Source organism: Rhinopithecus roxellana, chromosome 21 (assembly GCF_007565055.1).
Source record: "Rhinopithecus roxellana isolate Shanxi Qingling chromosome 21, ASM756505v1, whole genome shotgun sequence".
NCBI lineage: Eukaryota > Metazoa > Chordata > Mammalia > Primates > Cercopithecidae > Rhinopithecus > Rhinopithecus roxellana.
The window spans coordinates 38,969,094-38,984,429 of NC_044569.1; the positions used below are offsets into that span (position 1 = coordinate 38,969,094).

Sequence of the window (15,336 nt, forward strand, 5' to 3'; positions counted from 1 at the left end):
GTGAGAACAGTGGTTATAGACTCAGGACAGGAGCCCTGGCATTTTGGAGGGGCTGGTCTCATCCCACAGTGCTGATCCACGCAGAGGGACCCCGTCTTATGTCACGCACGCATCAGCGTGCTCCGTGCACCGCCACCCTGAGCCTTCCAAACGAATAATTGTGTGCATATGACTTTAAGGTGTTAATCTTTCCTTAAAATTTGCTTGATTTGAGCGGGCACAGTGGCTCACGCTTGTAATCCCAGCACTTCGGGAGGCCAAGGCGGACAGATCACAAGGTCAGGAGATCGAGACCATCCTGGCTAACACAGTGAAATCCTGTCTCTACTAAAAATACAAAAAATTAGCCGGGTGTGCTGGCAGGTGCCTGTAGTCCCAGCTACTCAGGAGGCTGAGGCAGGAGAATGGCAGGAACCCGGGAGGTGGGGCTTGCAGTGAGCCGAGATTGCGCCACTGCACTCCAGCCTAGGTGACAAAGCGAGACTCCATCTCAAAAAAAAAAAAAAAAAGAATCAGAGAAAGTATATTGTGGAGGTAGGCTGGGAGAATAAATGTAATAGTGAGAACAGTGGTTATAGACTCAGGACAGGAGCCCTGGCATTTTGGAGGGGCTGGTCTCATCCCACAGTGCTGATCCACGCAGAGGGACCCCGTCTTATGTCACGCACGCATCAGCGTGCTCCGTGCACCGCCACCCTGAGCCTTCCAAACGAATAATTGTGTGCATATGACTTTAAGGTGTTAATCTTTCCTTAAAATTTGCTTGATTTGAGCGGGCACAGTGGCTCACGCTTGTAATCCCAGCACTTCGGGAGGCCAAGGCGGACAGATCACAAGGTCAGGAGATCGAGACCATCCTGGCTAACACAGTGAAATCCTGTCTCTACTAAAAATACAAAAAATTAGCCGGGTGTGCTGGCAGGTGCCTGTAGTCCCAGCTACTCAGGAGGCTGAGGCAGGAGAATGGCAGGAACCCGGGAGGTGGGGCTTGCAGTGAGCCGAGATTGCGCCACTGCACTCCAGCCTAGGTGACAAAGCGAGACTCCATCTCAAAAAAAAAAAAAAAAAAGAATCAGAGAAAGTATATTGTGGAGGTAGGCTGGGAGAATAAATGTAATAGTGAGAACAGTGGTTATAGACTCAGGACAGGAGCCCTGGCATTTTGGAGGGGCTGGTCTCATCCCACAGTGCTGATCCACGCAGAGGGACCCCGTCTTATGTCACGCACGCATCAGCGTGCTCCGTGCACCGCCACCCTGAGCCTTCCAAACGAATAATTGTGTGCATATGACTTTAAGGTGTTAATCTTTCCTTAAAATTTGCTTGATTTGAGCGGGCACAGTGGCTCACGCTTGTAATCCCAGCACTTCGGGAGGCCAAGGCGGACAGATCACCTGAGGTCAGGAGTTCGAGGCCATCCTGGCCAACATGGCAAAACCCCATCTCTACTAAAAGTACAACAATTAGCTGGGCGTGGTGGTGCACACCTGTAATCGCAGCCACTAGGGAGGCTGAGGCAGGAGAATCGCTTGAACCTGGGAGGCGGAGGTTGCAATAAGCTGAGATTGCGCCACTGCACTCCAGCCTAGGTGACAAAGCGAGACTCCATCTCAAAAAAAAAAAAAAAAGAATCAGAGAAAGTATATTGTGGAGGTAGGCTGGGAGAATAAATGTAATAGTGAGAACAGTGGTTATAGACTCAGGACAGGAGCCCTGGCATTTTGGAGGGGCTGGTCTCATCCCACAGTGCTGATCCACGCAGAGGGACCCCGTCTTATGTCACGCACGCATCAGCGTGCTCCGTGCACCGCCACCCTGAGCCTTCCAAACGAATAATTGTGTGCATATGACTTTAAGGTGTTAATCTTTCCTTAAAATTTGCTTGATTTGAGCGGGCACAGTGGCTCACGCTTGTAATCCCAGCACTTCGGGAGGCCAAGGCGGACAGATCACCTGAGGTCAGGAGTTCGAGGCCATCCTGGCCAACATGGCAAAACCCCGTCTCTACTAAAAGTACAACAATTAGCTGGGCGTGGTGGTGCACACCTGTAATCGCAGCCACTAGGGAGGCTGAGGCAGGAGAATCGCTTGAACCTGGGAGGCGGAGGTTGCAATAAGCTGAGATTGCGCCACTGCACTCCAGCTTGGGCGACAGAGCGAGACTCCATCTCAAAAAAAAAAAAAAAATTTGCTTGATTTTATTTTTTACGTTTTTTGGTACAATAGAAATATACATTCTGAATCCATAATATTTAATTGGTAAATATAACAGTAGCATTCAGTGAATATTTACTATGCTGCTGGCATTGTGCGTATTTTATTTCATGGCTCATTTTATTTCATGCATGTGCGCCACATGCCACTATTACTTCTGTTTCACAGAGGAGGGAACTGAGGCACAGAGATTAAGTCCTGAGCCCAAGGATGCAGCAGGAAGGCTGTGTGCTAGGCAGGACTCCACTACAGGTATTCCACATATACGGGGGCATCAGTCAGAGTGACAGACGTCTTCCTCTTCCTAAACCAAGTGAAGTGGTACCTGGCCCAGGAAAAGCAACTTTGTCCATCACATGAAATCCTTAGTGAATGAATTGCTTCTGTGAGTAACGTGTCTGTACCGTCAAATATAATAGGATTTTGTTCTCAGCTACAGTCTGGGAGCCATTAATAGGAGGTGGACACATGCTTTTCTCAAACTATCTATTTTATTGATGGTTTTTGTACCTGTTCTGTTGTCTTTGCTTTTATTAATTTGTAATATCATCTGCTTTAATACGGAACAGCCCACAGGTGCGGGTCTGAGGTGCTGGCTCCCTGTTGGCAGCTCCTAACAAGAGAGCCGCACAGATGCCGCTTTATCTTTCCACGTAGACGCGCATCATTGTCCCGCATGAATAAAACTGAATACACTTCAGCAAATCAGGCCACAAAATAGCCTTTTCTTTCTTATGTCAAAATAAATTTCCTTTTACAGTTTTTGATTAAAATGAGCCAGGTACTTAATTACAGATGAATTTCATGAGCAAAGACCAAACACCTACCATTACCCAGGGAGAGAAATGTCCTCGGGAAATACGTGCCGCGAGAACTTACTTAGAGCATATAAACGGTTTAACTTAAAAGTTTCTTGCTTTTTAAAAATCGGTGCTTGGCTGGGCGCGGTGGCTCACACCTGTAATCCCAGCACTTTGGGAGGCCGAGGCGGGCGGATCACCAGGTCAGGAGATCGAGACCATCCTGGCTAACACGGTGAAACCCCATCTCTACTAAAAAATACAAAAAAGAAAACTAGCTGGGCGAGGTGGTGGGCACCTGTAGTCCCAGCTACTCGGGAGGCTGAGGCAGGAGAATGGCGTGAACCCGGGAGGCGGAGCTTGCAGTGAGCAGAGATCCGGCCACTGCACTCCAGCCTGGGCGACAGAGCCAGACTCCGTCTCGAAAAACAAAAAACAACAAAAAAAAACAGTAGTAGTGCTTTTTAATCACAGTGAGTTTGAATCTTCCTTTTCATATTCACGTGTGGTAAGGGCTCAGGCTCCGTCAGCATCTTCACACGAACCCTTTCAACCTAGGAAAACACTTAATACGTCACCACACTTGTCTTTTATATTTAAACTACAACTAGAATGATAATTAGTAAATCTGCCACTGGTGGGCTCCTGCAGGAATATAACCACAGTTCCAGCACCCGCGCCTCTGTTCTGTAATGGCTCATGCCTGTGTGTAAAGGTCTTCAGCAGACTCAGGCAGGTGCGGCTTCAGATGGGCCCTGAGCACAGCCTGTCACCGTCCTCCATCTTCCCTGCTGTCTTCCATGTCCCCTGAGCTTCCGTGAGGGTTTGTCTTTCCTCTGTGGCTCTTTAGACCACTTCCTGTCCTTCGGAGAATCTCCCCCTTGGGTGGGGAAGCTCTAAATCAGGGTAGGACTTCGGGCTCTGATCAGCAGACTACACTTAGCACCCACAGCCTCCAGCGAGAACCTAAGGCAATCACGGAACTTCTCAAGTTATCGTTGTCTGTAAATGGAAACGACGTCTGCCCTGCGTCACTGAGAGACGCGAAGGTGTCAAGTAAACGAAGTCCTCGCATCAAGACAGGGCCTCGCAGCACGCGTCACTGTTGACAGCTCCTTGGCACCAACAAGTCAGGGCGGTTGTTAATGACTCAGCCTCTCTTCTTGGACTCTGAATTCATCTTCAGGGGTGCGGCGGGACAAGCAACCCTGTGGGCCAGAGCTCCCCGGCCTCCGGCCCCCTCATCACCTGCCTTCAACTCGCAGAGTGAAGAGCCTGGCACCAGGACCCATTCCGTCCACGCGGGGTTATGGATGTGACATGTTCTCCAACAAGGGTTTAAGGGATAATTTTTTACTTCAGTTGGGATGTGCCATCCTTACTGAAGAGCTGTTACCTTTTGTATCTTTTGATCTGAAAAAACTAAACAGTAAATACAGAAGTATTTGTTCACAATAAGGGAAAATGTTTTTATTCCCAAGAGCCTTTCCCCCCTGGTTCATTGAAATGTTCGCTTGTATACATCACTCCTGGCTTACTAGAACTATGGCTTAAACATCGAACAAGACGGCAGGTCAAACAGAAGAGAACATGAACCTCTAACCTCAGGCACCAGTGGACACGTGTGGGGCCCAGGCAGCTTCTTCAGGATTTGGGTGTCAGGAAAAGGCACCCTGAAATGCTGGTAGACCAGGTGGCTGGGTTGGCACGGATGGGGCTTGTGGCCCCGGGGTCTGTGGGTCAAGCAGGTGGTTCCGTGCGTTAACGACACTCTCCCACTGTTTCCCTAGGGAAGGTCCTTGTCCTTCAAAACCTTCCTCATCTGGGTTTTCATCAGTATTTACCAAGGTAAGACGGGATCCTTAGTTTACTGGACTAAAGAGTTTTTTTATTTTGGTCTTCTTTTAGCAATACTGTTCTTACTTGCAGATTAAATTCCAACAGCTTAAAATGTCATCAGCAGTTAAATACTGCCTTCCGTTTGTCTTATCAATCGATATTCCAGCAACATGGGCCCTTTTTTTTTTAACTGATGCATGTCACCCAAAAACTGACTTAGTTTTTAATTAAATGTTAATCCAGAAAGATTTTAACAAGCACTTACCACATTGTATTCCCTGCACAATGGCTTTCTTTCATAGAGTGATGAAAAGACTTTGAGGAATCTGAGTTCTGTAAGGAGAAGCCATTAGCTGCTTTGTTTAGTGTTCATATAAATGGGAGATTGTTGAAAGTATAACTAACAGATCAGATCCATTAGTTACATGCAACACATAACTATTTACCCTAATTGAAGTAGAGGTAGTAGAGGTGTGGCTTTGCAACCAGAGATGAGAACGTTTGTCAGCCTCTATTTGCCATTTCTAACTGATCCAGCTGGGATCCCATCTTATTTTGTCCATAATCCAGAGTTTAAGCGATTTGTTCATCAGCATGAAGCATGGGCATGACCATTATCTGCCTTTTTTTTTTTGACAGAGTCTCACTCTGTTGCCCAGGCTGGAGTGCAGTGGTGTGGTCTCAGTTCACTGCAACCTCTGTCTCCTGGGTTCAAGCGATTCTCCTGCCTTGGCCTCCTGAGTAGCTGGGATTACAGGTGTGCGCCATCACGCCTGGCTAATTTTTTTGTATCTTTAGTAGAGATGGGGTTTCAGCATGTTGGCCAGGCTGGTCTCAAACTTCTGACCTCGTGATCCACCCGCCTCAGCCTCCCAAAGTGCTGGGATGACAGATGTGAGCCATTGCGCCCAGCCTATCCGCTATGTTTAAGGGTCTTCAGTGAGGCTGCTGGTTCCAGGCTGTTTCCTCTAGCTGCTTACACCCTGCTCGTGTGCGTGGAAAAAGCTTCCGCTGTTTTTCAGGTGGCATCCTCATGTACGGGGCCCTGGTGCTCTTCGAGTCCGAGTTCGTCCACGTGGTGGCCATCTCCTTCACTGCACTGATCCTGACCGAGCTGCTGATGGTGGCGCTGACCGTCCGCACATGGCACTGGCTGATGGTGGTGGCCGAGTTTCTCAGCCTGGGCTGCTACGTGTCCTCACTCGCTTTTCTCAATGAATATTTTGGTAAGTTGCCTTGGAATTGTTTTCTGAATCATTGTCTACTCATGATTTTGAAGCATTTTCTTATTGTTACTTCTGAATACGTTGTCTTAAGTTGTGGATCATGGTAAAACCCGTATCAGAAAGTGCCTGCTCTTACCATCCCTGCACCACAGATGAAGGTGCGGTGCCCTGTTGGTCACTGCTGGCTGGTCCCCTGACAGGAGGCGCTGAGCCCCGTCTATTACTGGCTGACTGGTCCCCTGACAGGAGGCGCTGAGCCCTGTTGGTCACTGGCTGGTCCCCTGACATGAGCAGCACAGCCACTCGGGAGCAGCTGGGACTCAGACCCGTGGGAAGTGAACACGGAGCCGGACTCAGACCCGCGGGAAGTGAACACGGAGCCGGACTCAGACCCGCGGGAAGTGAACACAGAGCTGCGTGTACACCTGTCCCCATCTCAGTGCCTGAGTGTTCGTGCAGTGGTGAATCTCTATGGAGGAAAATGTGAAATATTCTTGTTCTTACATAAAAGAACTCTCAGAAGATACCCGTGGCTTCTAAGAAATGGTTATTTTCTAATTCTAATGTCCTAATTATTTTTCTTTTGAAAATCGGCTTTTAGAATATTTTCATGTATGATCATGAATTAACATACTCAGGGACACGTGAACACGCTAAGTGCCACAGTGAGCTCACAAAATGACAAAGACAGACGCCACAGACGTGGGCAGGACTCACCACCGCTTTGAGCGTCAGCTTTTGCATCTGCAAACTGGAGATGGTATCACTTCCCGTTAGGAACGGGTCTGAAGATCAGCAGTAACGTGCTTACGTACATGTGAACGAATGTGCAGAGCTCCTTTCGCACCTGCAGAACATGGCCAGCCCTCCAGCACATGCACCTTCTGTGGTGAGCTCCTCAGACCTGAATAGGTCTCTGTCTCCTAGGGGAATGCCAAGGTGTGTGGTTCTCAGACACAGGAAATTTAACTGTTGGGTTTCAGTGATGTTTAAACAGTTGTATGGTAACAGGCTGGGAAATGAGAGGTTAAAACCACATTGAAAACGCATCTTGCACCTGCCATTTTATTGCTTTTAATGTGTTTCTTATTAGTTTGCTAACCCCTTGAAATACCCGGTATCTCCTTTAATCTGTCCTTTATTTTCTTTATTCCTATTTTGGAACAGGTATAGGCAGAGTGTCTTTTGGAGCTTTCTTAGGTAGGTAAAGTTATCATTTCTTTCAAAAGTGTAGAAATTTAGCCAAACAATATTGATAAAGATACTTAACTAATCAGAAAAATAAACCTTCCTCTAATTCAGTGTTCCTCACAAACTCTGATGTCACGTAAGCTGGTGGCCATGTGCTTACTTGGCTCGTCGTGGGCTGAGTGCTGCTGGCTTGCCTGCTGGGGGCTTGGTGGCCCTGAATGAGGGGAAGGGGCCAGGCATCCTGCCATCTGCTGAGGATTGCACAAGTCCCTTAAACATGTTTTTGCCTTTTCAGTTGTAGGGGCTGAGCTCCTGGAAAACACTTCCAGGGTCTTCAGAAAATGAGCACACACACACGTAGGACTTCCCCTTCATACAGCGATCCGGCGCTGCCCTCTCATTTATTTTACCAAGGCCTCTAACTCTGCTCCATAGATCTTTTTATCCCACCCAGCAACAGTCTAAAGGGATTTCCACTATATGTAGATTCAAAGTATGTAAATATCCAGTTTCTCACCTCCTCTTCTTGTGAGGAATGTAAGTGGCCTAGTCATTAGCAGCACAGCTCGGCCATGGTGAGTACATGGTTCTTCTGTGGGGATGCTGGGAGGGTAATAGGCGAGAACATTCTCTGGGTGGGCCAGGCTCAGCGCCTCTAAGAGCAGACCGGTCTGAGCATTTGTGTGGCAGATGGGACTGCTGGCTGCCCTCTGATGCCCCCAGGCCCTCATAAAGTCAACTCTACCTTTAAAAAACAAAAACCAAAACAAAAATGGCTAGCCTAGATCGTCCAAACCACTCCCACAGGTTAGGTGAGTAGGTGTCTATTCCAGTGCTTCAGTGCCTTTACAAATTCTGCCACAGAGCATTGTCTACCCATTTAGTGGTATTTGGTGACATTAGTCATCTGCAACCCCTTTTTTTTTTTTTTTTGGAGACAAAGTCTCACTCTTGTTACCCAGGCTGGAGTGCAGTGGTGCGATCTTGGCTCACTGCAACCTCTACCTCCTGAGTTCAAGTGATTCTCCTGCCTCAGCCTCCTGAGTAGCTGGGATTATAGGCGCCAACCACCACACCGGGATAATTTTTGTATTTTTAGTAGAGACAAGGTTTCCCCATGTTGGCCAGGCTGGTCTCAAACTCCTGACCTCAGGTGATCCACCCGCCTCAGCCTACCAAAGTTCTAGGATTACAGGCGTGAGCCACCGTAGCCGGCCTGCAACTTTTTTTTTTTTTTGAGATGTAGTCTCACTCTGTCCCCAGGCTGGAGTGCAGTGGTGTGATCTCAGCTCACTGAAACCTCTGCCTCCTGGGTTCAAGCAATTCTCCTGCCTCCTCCTCCCCGGTAGCTGCGATTACAGGTGCCCACCACCGCGCCCGGCTAATGTTTTGTTGTCTTTTTTGTAGAGATGAGGTTTTCCCATGTTGGCCAGGCTGGTCTCAAACTCCTGACCTCAAGTGAGCCGTCTGCCTTGGCCTCCCAAAAGTGCTGCGATTACAGCCACTGCACCTGGCCTACAATCTCTTTATAATGCTTTGGTTTGTTTGTTCCATTAAAAGAAGAATGAATTATGCCCGGTATGCGGGTCAAACAATTCTGCAGTCAAGAAAACCTGAGATTTGGAGCTGGGCTCCTATAAATGTACGGTGATATTTCCGTGGCAACCTGAGACCGCCCGGTGGCCTGGCCAGGTCTATGGCTGTGGCCATGAGGGCCCAGGGCTTCTTGTCGGCTCTTACCTTTTTTTCTGTTTCCTGCCAACAGATGTTGCCTTTATCACCACCGTGGCCTTCTTGTGGAAAGTGTCGGCAATCACCGTGGTCAGCTGCCTCCCGCTGTATGTCCTCAAGTACCTGAGGCGCAAGCTGTCTCCACCAAGCTACTGCAAGCTGGCCTCCTAAGGGGTTGTGCACCCCCAGCGGGCTGGTCCCAGCACCTTCTGCCCTTTCCAGTGAACACAGGGTTTGCCATTGCTACCAAGCGAGCACCACGAGAAAGGGAGGGTACGCCAGGCAAGCCCAGGGCACCGATGCCGGGACGGCCTGTCCCTTTTAGTGCAGGGATGTCACCCCTGCCAGGCGAGCCCAGGGCACAGATGCCAGAACGGCCTCTCCCTCTCAGTGTGGGCTTCACCCCTGCTTTTCTTTCTTCTTTTGTGTTTGTCAAAATCCTGTTTCCATATTGAAGCAGCTTTGAGTTTCTACTGAAAATGAGCCCGAATTATTTTACTGTTACTGTAAAGGGTTTATCTTACTCTGGCATTCTGAGAATTAGAATGAAAGTTTAATTTCTGCAATTCCCTAACATTCAAATTCTTTCTTTGATGTTATAACACACAGTCATTCCTACTCAAATGTAATAAAATTGAGGCTCCACAGAGACCCGTGTCCACACCAGCTGCAGCTCCTGCTCAGACAGACGGCCTGCCCTTTGCTGAAGACACCTCGCTTTATACTCGTATTTCGCTTTTCAGTAAAAACACTCGAGTTACTGAGTTCTCACATGAAGAGCTGTTCTCCTCACACGCTCTGAAGGCAAGTCGCACAAACAGTGGCGTTTCTGAACATAATTCCACTGCAGCCACCAATGTAAATCATTGCCCAGAGACTGCTGCTGGCACGCCTCTCCTCATCCTTTTTATATTTGCAAAATCACACTCGAACGCCATTTCTATGGGTAGAAATCAGCTGTCCTGTAAAACTCACATCCCCTAAGATAGCCCACTTGCCTGGTCATGGGTTTCCTAGTTTACTTGGTTGGAAACACGCACCAATTGAGATGATGAAAGCCTGTACGGTTGCCACGCTGCATTCATGGTGTCGCCCAGCCAGACCCCTCGCTTCTGTGAATCTGGGAAGGTCCTTGGGGCCAGGAGTTCATTTTCTCAGTTGTGTCCTGTGCCTGGGGTGTTTCTCGAAACCGGTGTGTTGTGCCGCCTGCAGCAGTGCCCCTTCTTGGAGGCCTCAGCAGAAGTTGGTCAAACACCAGGCCTCTTGGTTCAAAGGGGAGTTTCTCTGTATTTTCCACGCAGGCGCCGCAGCCTCTGCCAGGAGTTTCACCTGCTCATTTTCCGCGTCGTTTCCCATCAGGTTGGGCCCTGTCACCTGAAATCCTGGCCGCGCTGTGTGCGTGGGGCTCCAAGGGCATTTCACCAACCAGCGGAGGGGCTGCCCAGCACCCACCTGCCGTGCCCCGCAGCTTTGCGGAGGACGAAATAGCCACAGAGAGCAATGAAGCTGCCTGTCTTCCCCACCCCGCAACAGCGCCTTTGGAATGGAGTCCGCTGCCTCTGTCCCCAGCGTCCTGCATTTCCAGGCGGGCCTGGCCCTGCGAGGGTGCGATTTCCTGCGTCCCCACAAGGTGTCGCTGGCGTCCGCTCGCTGATCTGGGCGTCCGGTCGCTGCCGGGGGCTGCCTGGGATTTTCCCTTCTGTGCACCAAGTCGGTGTCGCCCAGAAGTCACATCCTGGCTGGGGCTGACTTGGATCTTACGTGTCTGTATCGCTTCTGCCGGAGCAGTTTGTGTCAGGGGCGTTGGGACGGTAGAAATCTTAAGTCCACAGCCAGCAGCTCAGGAGATGGGGTCACACACTCGGGCCTCGGGGGTGGAGGCCAAGTGCAAATCAGAGGCTGCTCCCCCGTGCACCTTTACAAATAAACCACCCACCTGTGACACTAATCGAATGATAACGTTGTAGATAACCTGAGAAAAGCTGAACCCCTGAGCCTTTGGGAATAACACTGCAGTACAGCTTTCAGATAAACGACCAGCCTTAGATCAGTTGGATCCTGATTAGGAGACAGTTGAAGACGTCTGGAGAAATCGAGATGTGTTAGGGGCAGGTGGAGACTGGAGGAGGAAGGGGTTTTCTCCTCTGTAAACGAAAATCACCCCCACGTTGTGAGGGTGAAATGAGATGGACAGGGCGTTCCCGGCAGACGAGGGGCATGCAGCAAGGCAGTCGGAACGGGTCTGTGACACGGATTCTCTGCTAGATTAAAGAAAATAATAGCCCGCTAAAGGGTCATTAGATGGGCATTAGATCCAGTTCCAGCTCCAGTTCAGGAACCAGCTCTGAGGTCAGAGAGGCTGTGCTTCCACCGGCTACCAGCTTGCGGTGTAACCTCATTGCTTTTTAGGTTCTGGACCTGTGTCAGCCCTAGAAATTCTGAGCCGGCCGTACAGCCCCAGAGCCCTTCAGGAGGGTGCCCAGCCTGGGGAGAGCATTCTGCGTGTCCGGAGTCAGCGGTGCTGCAGGAGGAGGAGCCCGTTCCTCCTTTCTGCGTGTGATGGGCAGCGTCCCCGAGCATCCGGTGCTGTGCTGGCCCCGTGTTTCTAGGTTTACGTGTAGAGGCGTGACCCTCACAGTCCTGTCCGCCACCTGGAATAGCTGGTCACAGGGAGGTAAGTGCTGCGGAAGAACCAGCAGGGCTGGCAGCCTTGGGAGACTCCTTGGAAAGGGGAGGTTGAAGCCGAGGGCAAGAAGATACAAGCAAAGCCTGTCATCAGAGCAGCTTGTGCTCAGACCCAAGACTGGGGCCTGGTGCTCTGGGGTGACGAGAGCAGAGTGCCAGCACCCAGCAGGGGCGGCAGATGGGTGAGGATTCGCCACTGTTTTCCATAGTCTCATCCGATTCCAGGTCAGTGACGGCCATGCCTTGAGGGCCGCACTGCATTCCCAGAGCCTGTAAGTCCGTACCCCCGACGGCCACCAGTGCCTTCCTCTCCTGTGAGGGCCCAGCAGAGAAACCTGTAGCAAGACCCTGACAGTTTACCAAACAAGCTGGCCTTACCTCCCTTCTGAGACGGTCATGGGCAGGCCCAGGTGCACCCTTCCTAGGGTCAGGGATTCCGCTGGGGTTACCACCTCCAAGGCCCCCCCGGCACAACTGAGCAAGCCACTCGGTCCCACTCAGGGGCACCCCCCCCCCCGCCCCAGTCCCCAGCACCTAAGTCCTGGGCCGTAGAGGGGACACCAGGCACCCCCCCACCCAAGGCTGCGGGTCCTGCTACTGCAGATGGGTGTCATTTCAGGCGGTTCCAGAAGGGGGAGCCAGAAGCCACGAAATGGCACCTGCGAGGCCACCTGGGCCAACATCCCAGCTCCAGCTCGGATTTTGGGGGTTAGAGAAGCTGATGGCTTGGGGATTCCTCTGAATATGGTGTCCTGCTGAGTGCCAACAAGCAACCCCTGAAACGGGGTCCCCAGGAAAGCCAGTCTGCTCTCGCTGAAGTTTCCTCCCGTCCCACGGGCACTTGTACACAGGAGGTGTTAGTGTGTCTGGATGGGGAGAGTGTCCCCCGTGGAGGGCTGCCTCAGCTCCCACTACCCATCCCAGGTGTTGGTCAGCCCCTCGGGTGGCCATGGCTGAGCAGAAGCCCGGGAGGAAGGGGGTCCTCGTGCCAGTTCTGCTGAGTCCTCAATGCTCACGCTAATGACAGGATTTTCCAAAATGGATTGTCCTGCGCCTGTGGGCCTGGAAGAGAATCCAGAAATCCTCCAGCCCCACCTCTGCCTGGGTCCTGAGAGTTCTGGGGCTGGAAGGCTGCAGGCGTTGAGCTCATCTGCGCTGGGGGTGGACATCACCCTGGTTGTGACCTGAGATGTGAACAGAAGTGTTGGGGTCCAGATCTAGAAAGACGAGGCCAGCACAGACCATGTCCTGGAAAAGACACAACGTGGCCTTTGGAATATCCGCCCCTCATTAAGGAAGAGAGGGAGGCCCTGAGATCAGGCGTCGCTGCAAGTCAGAAATCTGGATTTTTAGGTGAAGTGACCGTTTTAAAATTGGGCTCCCAGCACTTGTTGCTGTCATTGGGTTGCCTGGGAGACTGCGTGGGGCAGCTGAGGGGGCACCGTCTGCCGTGGCTGGTTCCCCCATCACCGCAAAGCCCAGCAGCAGTCAGCCTCAGACCTTCTCCCTGTCCCAAGAGGCCCTCTCACAGCTTGCCTCAGTTTCTCCCTGGGGTCAAGCACAGCTGTGTTTGCAGGTGGGGAGGCAGCAAGGCTCTTGCCCTGGAGTAATGGGATGTCGTGATGCTGATTCCCTCGAGGAGGCCTTTCCTTGGGGGCTGCCCCGTGTGGAGCAACCTCTGGCCCTGTAGACCCTGTGTTCCTTCCTCAGGGCATCCTGCTGGGGTGAGGCCTGGCCGGATGGGGGCTCCTGACCTCCCCCGGGGGCCCCAGGGAAAGACAAGCAAAACAAGGGCCATCCCGAGTGTGTCCCGCTTCTCCCGCCTGCAGCTGCCCCGGGCCAGGCTGTGCAGAAGAGCTGGGGCCACGAGAAGGAGCTGCACCACCAGCTTCCATCGCGGGTGCCCGCCGCCCTCAGGGACACTTTTAATTGTCTGCATTTCAGTTTGTCTCTAATGGGTCCAGTTGTAGTCCCTCAGAAGTTGTAAACCTAACATTCACTGCCTGTAGGTGCTGGGGAGAAAATACTGCCGATTCTCCTAGCTGAAGGTTTGTTCCTGTGCCCACACCAGTGTGTCCAGCACAATCACAGGAAGCACTCCGCCAGGAGAAGGAGAATCCGCGAGAGCTCCCGAGTTATCCTCACAGTAGCTCGGGCTCTGAGACTGCCCCCTTCACTTCCATCGACAATGGGGAGCCCCGTGCAGACAGTGGGGTTAACTGGGGTCCCGGGCCACGTGTTCGTGCTGACTCCCAGGCACAGATGCTCGTGCGGACCCTGCAGGGCTGGTGGTCAGGGGCTGTGGGTGCCCAGTCCAGGATGCGCCAGGCTCCTGGGCCAGCCTGCCCTGCTCCTGTCCACCCTGCTCCTGTCCACCCTGCTCCTGTCCCACTGTCCTGTGTCCTCTTGACCTGAGCCTCGGCTTGTCCAGCTGGGGCCGTCCAGGTGGGAGTAACTGTCTAGACGAGAAAATGAGAGAACCGGGTCCACAGGACAGGAGCATGGGGCCAGTATGGGGGCATCACTGCCACAGCCCCCTTACCAGGGGCACTGGCTGTCTCTGGCTCTGCCTGTTTCTAGGAACCACCTGGACTGATGCCATCCACGGTCCCCTGTGAAAATTCTTGCTGCATCCTCTGGGCTCTGTGCCTTCACCTGGGGACAGGGCCCTCCCCTTGGCCTCCTTGAGTCCTCCCCCCTCCTAATTTGTGACAAAATGAGAAGAAACAAAAGGCAGTAAGAGGAGAGCGGGGTGGGCCGGGACAGAATCGGGCCCTGAGCTGCACCGTCATCGCTCGTCTCAGCTCTCAGTGACCTGAGGACCAGGACCCAGACCCAGCGTGGGGACTGTGCAGGGGGCCCAGCCAGGGGTGGGGGCTGTGGGGGCAACTGTGCCAGGGAACCAGCAGAGACATGGCTAACGGTACAGCCCGGCTGAGAACTGTGGAGCTGTGCACTTAGGGAAACCCAAGCATCCCTGACACTGACTCACAGGGCTGGGTGAGCAGGGATGAGCCGGCAGCAGGTGAGTCGGGCCTGGGGACCAAAGCCAGCCTCCCTGGCTGTGCGGGGCTGGGAGACCTTGCAGGGCTGGGGCACAGGAAACCTGAAATGCTGAAACCTAAGCACAGCCTGCGTTGGAAAGCCCGTCCTGGGCTGGTCTGGGCATCCCAGTCCTGGGTCACGCCCACCTGCACCCATGGGGCTGCAGCCTCTCCTCTGGGGCCCGGCTTGGTTGCTTCGGCCCTTCTAGGCCCTGCCCCAATCCACAGGCCACCTATGGGTTCTGAAATGCCCCTCAGTGTGGACTCATGAAGACAGACTGTCCCCTGCAGCCCTTCCCAGAGCCTGCAGTTCAGGCCCCACACAAGTTCTCAGGAGTACTGCGGGGCAGCAGTGACAAGGAGGTGTCCGCCCCACTGCAGATCGCCCAGAGCCCATGGCCACCCAGATCATGCACTGGGGGACCCACAGGTGTCTTGGTCCCAGGTGTCCAGGGTGGCTGGTCACTCAGCTGCACACCTCTGCAGCCCCGTGACGGTCACACCGCCCAGGAGGGGACACCCCGACCTGCAGCCCCCCTGGCAGGCCACCCTCCAGGCCTAGGCCAGACCCATGGCAAGGATGGGGGCACCCTGCTGCCCCCCGCC

At 52.5% G+C, this 15,336-nt stretch overlaps 2 protein-coding genes across 10 annotated transcripts in view; both read left to right on the forward strand.

Moving 5' to 3' along the window:
- The window catches only part of ATP9B (ATPase phospholipid transporting 9B (putative)), a 302,593-nt gene extending 292,815 nt beyond the window's left edge, over nucleotides 1–9,778 (forward strand). For 5 of the 9 annotated variants that reach the window (XM_030925838.1, XM_030925840.1, XM_030925835.1 and 2 more), the window contains 4 exons: nucleotides 4,805–4,862; nucleotides 5,876–6,079; nucleotides 7,247–7,279; nucleotides 9,036–9,778. In XM_030925838.1, coding sequence (XP_030781698.1) covers nucleotides 4,805–4,862; nucleotides 5,876–6,079; nucleotides 7,247–7,279; nucleotides 9,036–9,172 — 432 coding nt within the window. In that variant the 3' untranslated portion in view covers nucleotides 9,173–9,778. Of the gene's footprint in view, nucleotides 1–4,804; nucleotides 4,863–5,875; nucleotides 6,080–6,170; nucleotides 7,221–7,246; nucleotides 7,280–9,035 lie in introns of those variants that run through there. The other 4 variants (XM_030925836.1, XM_030925837.1, XM_030925839.1 and 1 more) reach the window with 4 other exon arrangements.
- Nucleotides 9,301–14,521, forward strand: LOC115895473. Its single transcript, XM_030925821.1, has 4 exons — nucleotides 9,301–9,349; nucleotides 11,411–11,584; nucleotides 12,800–13,039; nucleotides 13,696–14,521. Exons 1-4 carry the CDS (start codon nucleotides 9,301–9,303, stop codon nucleotides 14,094–14,096), a joined length of 864 nt encoding a protein of 287 aa, XP_030781681.1. The 3' UTR covers nucleotides 14,097–14,521.
- The last annotated feature ends 815 nt before the right edge of the window (nucleotides 14,522–15,336 follow it).